Below are 14,386 nucleotides of genomic sequence, written 5' to 3'. Positions count from 1 at the left end.
ATCACCACTACCAGCTCAGAAGAACTGGGCCGAACCGGGAGGAACCCACCACTGATGTAGAGTTTTACTTCATTAAAACAAAAATGAAATTAACTTCTGGTATTAAAAGCTGTTCATACCAATGCTGCTTTTAAATGAAGTTAACTCAAATGCAATTTTAAAGCTGAACAAGCAAAACCACTCTCCTATTCTTGAAAGCTTTAAAGTGTATTCAAAGATTATAATCCAGGCAATCCTATACATGAGGAGTTTTAGCTGAGCAATAATTACTCATAGTTTAACAGTTTCTGGTTAGGCAACAAGTAGTTGTTTATGGGGGTGGTTGGGTATCTAGGTAAATAAGTATAAGAGCAGCCACCCAAGTGAATTGCGTTAATGAATAAAATTCATTAAGAAGTCAAATCCACAGTATAGTTCTAAATAAGATTTCTAGACTCATATTTTAATAATAATAATAATAATTTTAACTTACCAATTTCCTGTCTGGTGCTACATATTCCTGTGCCATATTTATTTAACACTGAACTCACTGTTTTCAAAGCATTGTGGTCAGTTTCTGCAAAGCCAAGGTAATTATATGAACCCATATTGATTACATTCTTGATTATCCTTCCAGTGAACCTATAATAGTCAAAGAAAGTATAACAACATACAGTCTAATTATTACTAAAATACTTTTTAATTAACCAAATCTATTTTAAAATTCAGTTAATACCAGGAGACTGGAATCCTCTTTCCTTCCTAAATCAATTCAGGTAATCTTTTCTTCAGCCAAGGCTGAAGGAGGTTTTTCATTTCAGGAAAGTTATAAAGCAACAAATATTATCCAATAAAACTGTTTTCTTTGATACCTCTAAATTTTCCCCTCCCTTCCCCTTCCCTCCTTTAATTGCCGTTTTTAAATTTATACTTAATGTATTTTATGCATTTTGTATGTTCACGTACATGTATGTACACACACATGCAAACAAAAACATGTTAATCAAAGACCACAATAAAGGCTTATCTTACCTTATCTTTCAGGAAAAAAAGCTGTATAAGACAATCACAATTTTCTATATAAACCCAGACTGTGCCCGAATATGCCTTTACGGATGTCAGCACAAGAAGTATTTTATAGGATGCTTAAAGTGCCTTTGTAATTAACCTTAAGCTGAATTAACCTTAAGTGGCAACAGTGAGATAAATCAGACAAGACACAGTGACCCAAATGGTGGTAACCTTTCACCTACTGCTATTGGAAAAACTACCGTTCCTCCTCTACTTGAACATATCCCTTTTTTTATGAGTATAGAGGTTATACAACATTCAGCAATCTTTCAGATCATCACTTCTAACTTTAAATTATTATTAGATAGTCCAGGTCCTGTTGGGTCATCATTTCAGAGGTATTTCCTTACCAGATTCCTCAATGCCTCCAACAATGACAGAGTTTCTAATGTACTGCCTTCACTAGAAAAGTTGAGATATATTCAGAGATGTATCAAAAATAACTTACCCTGAATATAGCACAGTCAAATATCACCACAGGAAATGTTTTATGACATTCTGTATTGTGTCATAAACCACTTTATGATAAAGTTTATGTCATAAAATGTTTTATAAAATTTGCCAAATTTCAATTCCACAGGAGTCATGGGTCCCAGATTTTGAACACATTCTATAAATTAAGCCAATTTGAGGTTCAAAACATTTTGCTCTATGGCCCACTGTTTCACCCAGTTGAAGGTTTCAGGAATTAGAGTTCTGGTGATGCATAGATTCACATATCCTCTTCTTTTTGTATATACACTCACTCCTTGTTTAATGACAACCATGTTTGGCAATTATTTGCAAATATAACAGTGATAAAAACTCATTTTCTGACCAATGCACCCATTTACAAGCAATTTTTGAATACCTGATGCGGGCACAGCTGTCTGAGAAAACTTTATCTGAATGAGATGGCAATAACCAGGGATCTTTGTGGCAGCTCTCTCTCTCTCTTTCAATCAATCACATGTTCACTTACTGACAATTTTGCTTAACAACCAGGTCACTGGAATGGAACCCGGTCACAAAACAAGGAGTGGGTGTATTGTACTCACCATCAGGAGAAAAAAAAAAGAAAAGAACACATGGCTTTTCATAGTACGTCAATTTCAAGTAAATGGAAAATCACTCATCAGGAAGAAGGCAACAACGGCACTAATTTTTGGCCAAGAGTATAACAAGTATACGTTCTAACTTTGAAATTGATACAAAATCAGGCCTATAAATATAATGTTTTGCTGCTAAAGAATAAACATAGTTTTATTTAATATTTATTTAATTTTTTTTATTTTATATTATATTTATTATATTTTATAAATATATATTATTATATATTAATTATATATTATATATATTTATATAAATATAAATTATATTATATATATATATAATATTATAATTTAAATAATTATTTAATTTATTTAATATTTAATATTAATTAAAAGCACTTTGTAGACTGACCCACCTAAATGTCCAGTTGTTGTCATCTGAAACACGTTCCAACAGGTCAAATTTTGCTCCAGGAGCACTGCAGATAGGGCGATTCCAATTATCTCTTATTCTCATATAGAAGTTTCTTGTAAAAAAGTGTTCAAAATCTTGATAAAGTGGGACAAAATCCTAAATGGTTTTTTTTTTTAAGAAAGAAAAAAAGCTGCCATGTTAGTATTTGCTTACTTTTTATTGAAATTAAGTAACTATTCAAATTAGATAACTGTTATGTGTTGCAGGTCCCTTATAGCCAACCTTAGTTCAATTCTTACATTTTCATCTTTTGGGAAAATTAATATCATACAAGGCAACATAAACACGTAGGACATGATATCCTTATGTGTCTTTCAATCCTTATACTGTCATAATTAGATCTGAAAATCCTGAATTCAAACTCCCACTTAGCTATAAAATTGAGCAATCTCAGGCTCTGTTTAACTTAATTCATTTGACTTAAATAGTTCTTGTCATTCTACCTAATGCCTAGTATTATATACAATGTCTAGAGAACGTACATAGCACATTAAAATAAGACAGCTGTTCATCCTTTGCCTAAAAAAAAAAAATTAAAAAAAAATCACATATTCTATAGATTTCCTATGCATTCTACACAATGCCAGCTTTCACACATTGCTGGTAACATATATATATATGCATATGTCCAGCAAATGAGGAAAGGCTGAAAAGCACTTTACAACTTTACAAAATGTTTACCTCTATTAAACTTCTATCCGTTTGTTAAGAAATAGTGAAAGAAGAAATCGTTTGTATCAATGGAATAACTATTTTTTTTCAGAGAAAGGTGATTTGAAGACCGGGAACCTAATTAATATATGTGCATTTCTGATTGCACAGAAGATACTCTTATTTTCCTGCAATTATCATATACAAATATAATATTCATCCCTGACAGTGGTGAGTTGCTATTGGTTCGCCCCGGATTGGGCGAATTGGTAGTGGCGGCGGCGGGAGGCTCTGCCCGGACGCTTCTACACATGCGCAGAAGCGTTGCATGTGCATGCCCACGAGCGAACTGGTAGCGACGGGTTTGTTGGATGCTTATCCTACGCTTGGGTAGGTAATATATAGAAAACTATGTTCTGTAACTTTAACTGCTACAAGATGACTAATTGGCTGTGCTAAGCAGACATAAAAGAAGGCAGGAAGTTCATTCACTTCTGCTCCTGCTATTAGAAGGTTGAACTGCTGAAAGGAACTGTGTCTGTGTTACTGAAGAGAACTGGAATTGTAAGCAAACTATGTTTTTGTGTTGAACCGTGATTATTTGAAGAAGTGTTATCTTTGTTTTGAGAAGCCAGGTTTGTTTTTTTTTACTACAAGTAAAGACAGTTTATTTTTCTTTAAACGTTCAGAGTCTGTGAGTATCTGTGTGTTTTGCTAAGCAATGTATCTATTCGCTGTCTGGTCCGATGCACCACTTTGCAGAGGGCAGTTTCACCCTCGGCAGGGTTTTGAAACCCGCCCGATGCCTGAACTTCGAATGTCAGATTGAATGTTTCTTTATTACACACTTCCAATCCTGTCTGTTTATGGTGCCAGAAAAGCAGATCATATTTAGGGAAGGTACATTTCCTATAAGAAACAAAAACCATATAAATATATACCATGTATTTTTTGTGCTCATTGTTAAGGAGACCTAGGACCGGAAGGAATAGACTGAGACTCAATCTCCACAAAATAGAGTGGCTTTGGTTTCAAAAGTCTGACAATTTTAGCAAGAGTCCCTTGTAAACTTTGAGCGTAGTTGCTGATTCACAATTTAGGAATTATCTTGGATCTATAGCTCCTGCTTCAGGAGCAAGGAACATTGCAAGGGAATATTGCACATCTTGAATCTGTATACCAATTGCAACCTTTCCTGAAATAGCATTACTTGTTGTTGCTCATGCCTCGGTTAATTGGACTACTGCAAGTTTTACATGGTGCTGCCTGGAGAGCTTTCAGAAGCCAAGAAGTCTTAGGTAGTGACAGATACGTCTTGAGGCACTCATACAATCTCTGAGGTCTATGACAATTCACCATGGCCAACTTGCCACTGCCAATTCACTGCAGGACAACTCGCCATGGCCATCTCACCAAAGGAGAACTTACTGTGGGACAAGAGTTACACTAATATCAAAGAAATGGTTGAATAGAATTATTAAAGAAAGGATGCAAAAGGAGGGGCAAATGAATGTGAATGGCAAAAATTAAAATAATTTTTATTTATTTTAAATAATTAAATAGAATTGTTAAATTGTCCCGCAGCGTGTTATCCCATGGTGAGTTGGCCGCAGCGAGTTGGCTGTGGCAAATTGTCCCATTCCCTATTCTCTGTATTATTGGTTGCAGTTAGCTCCTGAGTGCAATTCAAGGTGTTAACCGTCTTGCTATACATCTTCACAAGTAGCAAATGTCACCTCTAGGGCCCATGTAAACATTGCTTTTCTGTCACTGCTCTCTCCTTTGGAGCAACATTGCTTTTGAGGTACAGTCAGTTCATTCTTTTCTGGCTTTTGAGGAAACAGGTAAAAACATCCAGGGAGGTTGGATTGTTGTAATTGCCTGTTGGATTATGAGATCACATCCATATTATTATCGTTAATACTTTATCTTGCTTTTCCTGTTTCCCTAGAAACATTATGCAGTTTTTAAACCAATTGTATGGTCATAACACAAACTACCTATTGGGGAGTTATATGCCACTCAGTATTGGTAGATTGGAATGGCCTGTGAGTTCGGTAAGTAAAAGAAAACATATGTAGTTGGTCACGATTTATGTTAATCTGGATGTGTAACTAAATCATTAGCAAACTAAAAATCTATGACTATCCATCCATATTTGCTCAATAGCGGATGATGCTTGAACGGAACCTAATGAGGCAATCAGAGTTATATTTTGTGAGGCTTACCTGAGATATATTTGAACTTGTGGATTTTGAGAATCTGGAAAGGATTCTCTGTAGTATAAAATGTGCCACGTTCAAACTGGGCATAAGTCCTACTGGGCTGCCTATTCTGGGCAGCCTCACAGATTGAGTGGTGTGCAGTTGGATTGCAGAGAAGCTCTTTGTTCATTATAATTCCCAGTGAGATATGGAAGCAAATAATTTTCTCCCTTTCCAGCTAGCCACATAAAACTTTCTTTTTATGACTCTGTAGTCCCTGTTCAGGATAGAGTCAGGGTGACTGGATGGGACTAAGCATTTACTGGCCAGATGCCCTTCCTGACACCTATGCGGAGTTTGCAGCGGATGTTTTTTCTTTGCACCCTAGGAGAGAAACATCTTCTACTGCTACCTAGGATTGAATTTTCAACCTTCCGAGTGGGAGGAGAGTGTCTTCCCCTCTAGGCTACCATGCTGCTCCCTCCCAGCCACATAGGAGGAGGTAAATAAATAAGACAGGGGAGTGTATGTGTTTTAAAGGAATTCATACAGCTTGTCTTTGTGCATAACACTCCAAAACTGTAATGAGAAAATAATCATATTTGTTAATCTGTAGTTTAGCAGCTACATTACCTAAGAGAATCATGAAAACCCGGCAAATTTCTGCCTCCCTATTAATTGCATTTAAGAGCTATTCATATCAGCTTTCAGAACACTGATATTGAGGTTTGGGCTGATGAGTAGAATAGAATAACAGAGTTGGAAGGGATCTTGGAAGTCTTCTAGTCCAACCCCCTGCTTAGGCAGGAAACCCTACACCACTTCAGACAAATGGTTATCCAACATCTTAAAAACTTCCAGTGTTGGAGCATTCACAACTTCTGGAGGCAAGTTGTTCCACTGATTAATTGTTCTAACTGTCAGGAAATTTCTCCTTAGTTCTAAGTTGCTTTTCTCCTTGATTAGTTTCCAAACATTGCTTCTTGTCCTGCCCTCAGGAGTGTTAATCCTAAATTTCTAACAGGTACTGTGCTTTTTCTTTTTAGAACTTGGGGCAAGAAATCTTAGAATTGCCACAACTGCTGTCAGGAAATACTCCATATTCACATATTTTACTATCCATTTTGTCCAAGTCATCCACAGGAGAAGCAATAGGCCTAATGCCTTTATTTGTCTGCTTGTTTCAATCTTTTGTCTTTTCCATTCTGCTCTGCTTCTTGAGAAATAATTTGGGGTTGTTCATACAGGTTCAAATCTTACGTACCATTTGCTCTTCCCGTTCGATAGTGCCAATCTTTGCTTGTATTCCATAGTCTCTTAAGAAATCTCGCAAGTAGCCAAACAATGTTGCAAATACAAAACCAAGAAATGTAAGCACAGAAACATACATGGGTGGTTGTTCAAAGGATTCAATAAATGGTCGTTTATAGATGGTTCCATTTGCTACACCATTTTCCTAAAAAAAACAAAAAACAAAGTTATACGGTAGTAATAAACATTCATCCACTTAAAAGTGTAGTGATTTTAGTGTGTTTCACTGCTACCATCTGTCCAATTTTTTTAAAAAAAGTTTCACACAAAAGAAGATATCTCAACTAATCGTGAACAGTTTCTAGTTATTTTCTATTTCTTTGCTAACACAAATATGAAAAATAGCCCAACAGATTTGACAATTGACTTATTCTAAGAGTAAAAAATAAATGAAAACCAATTAATAGAGACTCTTGATATAAATATAAGGAAGAGAGAATAAACTTAATTTTTTTTTAAAAAGTTGGGTACAGCACATTTCTGCAGCTCAGGATTTAAGATTCTAATCCTGAAGTGTGCTTTCTAACTAAACCCTAATTATTATAGCAAGTTGCTAAACCATGGAATTATGTAGGGAAATTTCTATTCTTCCATAAGACCCCCCCCCCATTCAAACGGTATAGCAAAGAAAATCTGATTAATCAAAGACCTTCAATCATAACAAGAACTGCTCCTGTTTTAAAGATATTGAAGAAAGTATGTGTGAATATATAGAACCTCTAGTCATTCAATATTTTATTTAATATAATTTTTTTATATGCCAGTTTTTTCCCCTAATCACAATAAATTTAAATGGGTTTCTCTACTACTGAAATTTTCATATCTAAACAAGGTTTAGATAGGTATTACATGATATATAACATAACGTTCAGGGGCAACTAACATATTTTAAGATTTATATGTCTTGCTATAAAGCATTATGAGAAAGCCTTGATTGATCAAAATCATGATGGATTATGAAGCTCAATATTAATGAGTCCAACTAATGATACATGTGAGATTATAGAAATAACAGGAGTCAGTACAACCTTTGTGCAAAGATCAATGACACAATGGAAAACACAGTTGCTGGTCAACAGTGATAGTTTCAGAAAAGTTAATATAAAGAGAAAAATCTTTCAATGAAACCCATTGTCACTATTGTTGTTTGCCACTTTGTCAACAATATGAATAATTCAGATCACGTCTATCAAATATCAAAAACATCCCATTTCCTTTACATGGATGATCTGAAGCTGCATCGAAAAACACCATCTCAAATAGAATTGTTGCTCAACATTATCTGTATATGTAGCCAAGATATTACAGTGGAGTTTGGACTAGACAAACATGTCACCCACATCATCAACAGGGTAAAAATAGTGAAAACTGAAGGAATGAAGATGCCGTATGGAAATAACATGAGGAGTCTGGATGAAGATGATTACTACAAATACCCGGGCATCCTTCAAGCTGACAACATCAAGCATAATGAAGTCAAGAAAAAGTTCAGAAAGTAATACATCAAGAGAGTGAGGAAGATCTTAAAGTCCACACTCAGTGGAAGAAATACCATCAAGACAATGAACACTTGGGCAATTCCAGTCATTAGATACATAGCTGGAATAGTAATCTAGATTTGAGGAGAACTAAAACTCTGAACAGGAAGACCACAAATATAATGACAATGAATCATGCCTTTCATTCAAACAGCAATGTTGACAGACTATACTTACCAAGGAGAATAGGTGGAATGTTGCAAGTATAGCAGACAGTTGAAGAATTAAAAAGATCATTGGAAGAATATCTGAAGTACAATGAAGAAGATGCATCGAAACTGGTATGCCATGAAGGTTTACTAAGTTCTAAACTAGAGAGACCAAACTGGCTTACAAGAAAGACTAAATGAAGAACAGAAAAGAGATGTGGCAAGGCAAAGTATTACAAGACCAGTATCCGTGGCACTTACAGTTCGTAGTCAAATACAGTCCAAAGTCAAAGTCCAGGAATCCAAGATCAATAGAAAGAAGAAATATGCAATTATATGGCAATAAAGCCAGAGCAACAGTCCCACACATCAGTCCAGTCTGATGGACTGAGTCAAAAGCTGGGAACCCCTAGCAACAAGGGTGGGACTTGACAACTATGACAGACTCAGTCCATCAATCTGAATAGACGAGTGTAACCCATGCCTGGCTGCTGTCTCCACCAACAATGGAGAATGAAGAAGCTAAAGTGCTGTGGGACTTTAGAATTTAAACAGACAGGCTCTTGCTACATAATACCCCCGACTTAAGAATTGTGGATAAGAAAGACAAAAAAGTGTGGATAGTGAATGTGGCAGTACTTGGGGACAGCAAAATAGAAGAGAAAGAAAGGGGGGGGGATCACAAAGTAACAAATGTGGCAAAAGAAAGCAAAGCTAGTAATAGGCACCTTCCATGGGTACAATCTCACTGGAGCGCCATTGGCATTGAATTGCAAAGGCAGCTTTACTCAGAACAGCTTAGATTCTGCAACAATACCATTAAACTATATCTACCTCTCCCAGGTCTTTGGGAAGGACTTGATGGGTGGACAAAAAAGCCAAATTCCGTCTAACCTTCTAGCAGACTATTTGACAAACCATAATAATATGACATAACGCAATCACTAAAACTATTCACTGGAACATCTGTAAAAATTATCATATACCAGTAATGAAAAACTGATGAGAACATGTAGTTGAAAAAGTAATTTGAAATGAACCAGTTAAAATATTGTGGGATTTCCAAATTACAAGACTGATAAAGCTTACTTTAAAAGAATTAGAGATCACAACGCATCGAGATCTGAAAATCAAAATTGAAAGATTATGGCATAAATCGACTGTTGTGGCCCCAATGGTTATTAGTACACTGGATGTCATACCAAAAAATCTTGGACAGCATTTAGAAAATCTGTGCATTGACAAAATCTATCGATCTATCAATTGTAAAAAGCCACATTGTTTGGATCTGTACATATACTACACTGACAACATCCTAGGTTCTTGGGAATAACTCGATGCACATGAAGGCCAACACTAGCTAAAAAACTGGCACCTGTAACTTCAGCTGTTTTGGACAGATAATAATAATGCCTTGAGTGCAATTTCAAAATATCTGGAGCATCACCAAAACATCTGGAATACCACAGGCTTTGACAAAGTTACCATCAATCAATTGCAAAAAGCAGCAGAACAATATACATCCTAAGCCGACACCTTTAATATGATTAAATAACAACATTCTGCCTATCTGAGAAGGACTTGATAGGAGGACAAAAATACCAGATGCAATCTAAACATTTGGCTGACTGTGCAAGCAACCATAATATCTTATTGCACTAAATGATAGAAAATGCTGTGATGTGTCCTTCGCATATCAAAAAAAAAAAAAAAAAAAAGGCCTACCGTATGCTAAAAAGGTCCCTAGTTATGAATTCATATATATTCCATGTTTTCTAGTCTGGGAGAAAAGATGCAATGCATCATTACAAACCAGACACATCTAAACCAAATATACCAAAAGCTTACATTGATTAGAGTAGTTCTATGACTAAACAAAGAAAGGTTGCTTGAAACATCCACACTTGTAATTTAAATGAGTTTCAGGTATAAAGTATTAGACTGTTATTTGTACACATTAAAGAGTCTACCTTTCCAACCTGTCCCCAAAGGATAAAGGCTGAATATTAGACCTTATCTGATTTCTTTCTATTCTTAACCTGAAAGATCCCAGAGATTAAAGTGTTCTGAACCTAAAAATTCTCATTCATCTTAGCACTAACAAGGAAACATTTTAAAGATAAACTTATTCATTTATTTTATTTATAAATTTATTTTTATTCTTTGATTTCTTTAGCTGCCTATCTCAACAAGGGACTCAAATTTAAAGAATAAGTCCTCTAAGCATCTCTTTATTTAATTTGGGTAGCCAACCAATGTTCTGTCACAGATGGTAAAGCCAGCACTCATACAGAACATAACAAACATAAGAAATAAAATATAGCTAAGAAATGTTTATAATCCTGTCTTAACTCAAATAGCTATTAAGAAAACATAGAACCTGGAAACTGGGCAGTCTACATCTACAAAATTCTAGCACAGGACCCTTGGAATCAACCACACCTTTCCTGAGTTTAAAGCTGCCTTCTGGTGTTCCCACTGCTTTGCAAGTAGTTATAGCCTCCAATAAAGAGAAGCATTAGCTGTAGCCTTCCTATCAATGGCCACTTTTGGTCCTTTCCCACATGGGACGGGTAATGGAACTGCAAACGTCAGGAACTGAATTAGTATCTGGAAACTGAAAACAATCAGAATGGACTTATACAATGGTGTCTGTGTACCTCTCTCTGTTCTGTCCCAGCTATGGACCCCAAAGAACACAGCACACACAAAGTCTGTACAAACCTTAGTTTACTAAATTAAATCAGTCTTTTTCAAAAAAAGACTGTTAATTAATTTTCTTAACAGCCTACAACAATCCAAAGAATAAATAATCATAATCTTACTATGGTTGGCAGAAAGCCCAGAAGCAATTTGCAGGAAACTGATAAGAGAACTAAGATCCAGACGCGAAGAAGAGTGAACAAAGTTGTTCCCTGAAAATTGCTTCAGTCGTCGTCCTTCCTTAAATAGGCTAAGAGAGTGGCCAATTAGCCCCAAGCCTTACTCTTGAGGAGACCTCCTCCTGAGGAGTCACTCCTGCCTTTTGGCAGCTCTGCGCGCCCGTGCATCGAGAAAAGGCTCCTCCTCTTCTTCCTCTTCACTTATGGGAGCTTCTGGAGGTTCTGAAGGCCCTGGCTGAATCCCCGCCTCTGGCACCACATCTTCTCCAGCCTCCTCATTGTCTGACTCGAGTGCCAGCTGCACAGGCTGCTGGCGCAGCACCACACCAGCCTCTTCGCTGTTGGAATCAGTACTAGCTGCACAGGCTGCTGACGGGCCACAACACACACACACACTCTCTCTCTCTCTCTATGTGTGTGTCCTATGTGTGTGTATATAGAAAATTGAAGAGACGCCAATTGTTGTCAGCCAGCTACACCATTAATAGCAATAGCAATAGCACTTAGACTTATATACCGCTTCACAGTGCTTTTACAGCTCTAAGAGGTTTACAGAGTCAGCCTGTTGCCCCCAGCAATCTGGATCCTCATTTTACCCACCTTGGAAGGATGGAAGGCTGAGTCAACCTTGAGCCTGGTGAGATTCGATCTGCCAAATTGCAAGCAGTCAGCAGAAGTAGCCTGCAGTACTGCATTCTAATCACTGCGCCACCGTGGCTCTCTGAGATAATTAAGATTATCTCAGTCCAAGTATTGCTTTTAAACTGTACAAGCACAAGTATTGTTTTTAAAAAGTATTATTTTAAAAATAAAACTCTTATCCCCCAAAATGTCTAGAAGCCTGAAGCACTCACTTAAATCTAAATGGTGGATAAATCAGTAGCAATGATCAAAATAGTGCACTGTGATACATATTGAAATCAGATCAAATCAAATTATTTGATATCCTTAATTATAAGGATTACTAAACTGCTTCATGTGTTGTGTAGATGTCAAAGCTCCTGGAGAAATTTTTACAGGAAAAATGTGGAAGATATATGGAAGCTCAATTGCTAGAAGCATCATATGTCAAGTAAGTCTCATAGATAATATACAAAGAAACAAAAAGCCTTTTTATGAGAAGGATTGCTTAACAGGTTGCTTGAAAGTTCATTTGAAAAGAAGAAAAGGCAAATCATCATCATCTTCATCATCATCATCTCTGTAACTTTATCAAAACATAGTACAAAACAAAACAAAAATTTCAGCAACCATGTAATTACAAATCACCATAAAGCATGCTCAGAAAATACAGCCACAATAATTCAGAACAGTCATAAACTTGGAATTGTCAGCTGCATAAGAATATGGTAGAATAATTAGACTCTACACTAATAAAACATAAAAGTATTCTTTTTAAAGGCCATCATATCTCATAGGGAGGGAGGGAGGGAGGGAGAGAAGGAAGGAAGGAAGGAAGGAAGGAAGGAAGGAAGGAAGGAAGGAAGGAAGGAAGGAAGGGTCATGAGGCCAATTTCCTAAAGACTTGGAACTTGATAATGAAATTAATATTCATGACTCTGTGATGTAGGGTAGGTTTATGGCAGCTGAAATATGTTTATTTCATACTTAGTCCAGCAATGATTGCATGCTGTGATGATTTAAAGATTTCTGATGCATGGAAAGAGACTATGCTGATAAATGATACTGAAATTTTAATATTCTTTCAGTCTTCCACATGCAAAAAGAATGTGAATAGATGGCTTTCAGGTCTCCCAATTAGATTTGTGGTTGATCAGGCACTTTGCACTTCAAACACTTATTCACCACAATGCTCCTTCTTTAGAACGTTTTGGGTAACATAAAAATAACAATATAATTTCTAATTATTACCATAAAAAAGCCACATAATGTTACAAGTTTTGTGAGATGATTTGTGAGTTGGTTTTGTTAAAAACATGACTTCTGGAAGCATTTTCCACATAATAAACCAAGTAAGATGAGAGGACAGTAATTTACTGATTGAGTTTCATGGAATGATAAAGTTATAGCTCTTTTGGATATAAGCTCGTAAGTAAATAACCAAATGGACTGTAATTCCATAATTATTTTCATATATTGTACATCTGTTTAGAAGTAAGTTTTCTAGAAACAGTCTGCTTCTGACTATACAGTGCAATGTTACCTCAGATTTGGAACTAAGCAAACCAATTTCCTATGCTAAAAATACAGACATCTTATAGTTTTATAGTACATGAAAGAAATTTGCAGTAGTTTTAAAAAACCCCCCAGGGATAGGGTTTTTGATAAACCTGTAATATGAGGTATATTACAGCTACAATCCTAATACCAGCATAGTCCGTCCGTCCGTCCATCCATCCATCCATCCATCCATCCATCCATCCATCCATCCATCCATCTATCTATCTATCTATCTATCTATCTATCTATCTATCATATTAACCCAACTCTAGGGGGCACCAAAATCTAAAATTAAAAGACATATAAAATCATATTAAAACTATAAAACCAAACTGATTAAAACATTAAAACCAATAAAAACGTGACACCAAATAATTTCTAGTCCCCTCCCAGAGCTTAGGGGGTGTGGGGAGGGAGCCAGATTTTCAAAGCCTTATGGAAGCCTAGAAGGATAGAGGTCTGCTGAACTTCAGGGGGCTGCCATGGAAAAGGCACACATATTGAAGTTAAATTATTAGTAATCAACTCAAAGGAAGATGAATAAAGTAAGGGAAAAAATAATATGGCCTACAAGAACTGGCACATGCAGAAGACCAACAAAAACTGCCAATAAGTGGATAAAGAAAGAGCAGCAAAGAAAGCTGCCCCTAAGGCCACAAGCTAGGACTTATACCATCAGCTGGACACAAAGGAAGGCAAGAAAAACCTCTACTGACTTGCAAAAAATGTGTGTCAAGGCAATAAAAGACACGGAGTACTACTGTGTGTTAAGGATGACAACTGAAGTTTAAAATTCTGAAATGCTAGCAGCAGCACTTTGACAAAATCTTTAATATCAAATTTCCACACCCACCAATTCCTGATGACTTGGCTAATGCCGGCCCAGCCCTGTGCATTTCACCTGAAGAGATCAT

The 14,386-nt window shown here is 36.3% G+C and overlaps 1 protein-coding gene across 1 annotated transcript in view; it reads right to left on the bottom strand.

Annotated features, from left to right (window-relative positions):
* SPTLC3 (serine palmitoyltransferase long chain base subunit 3) overlaps positions 1–14,386 on the bottom strand; it is a 123,247-nt gene that overhangs the window by 62,693 nt on the left and 46,168 nt on the right. The window contains exons 2-4 of the mRNA XM_070956428.1: positions 6,676–6,867; positions 2,498–2,652; positions 473–621 (exon numbers count right to left, since the gene is read on the bottom strand). Coding sequence (XP_070812529.1) covers positions 473–621; positions 2,498–2,652; positions 6,676–6,867 — 496 coding nt within the window. The remainder of the gene's footprint in view (positions 1–472; positions 622–2,497; positions 2,653–6,675; positions 6,868–14,386) is intronic.

The sequence above is a fragment of the Pituophis catenifer genome, unplaced genomic scaffold (genome assembly GCF_029215685.1).
Source record: "Pituophis catenifer annectens isolate HBS135680 unplaced genomic scaffold, rPitCat1.0.hap2 SCAF_1, whole genome shotgun sequence".
NCBI classification, from domain to species: Eukaryota; Metazoa; Chordata; class Lepidosauria; order Squamata; family Colubridae; genus Pituophis; species Pituophis catenifer.
Note: the sequence above shows the minus strand (reverse complement) of the source record. Positions and strands in the feature narration are given on the sequence as shown.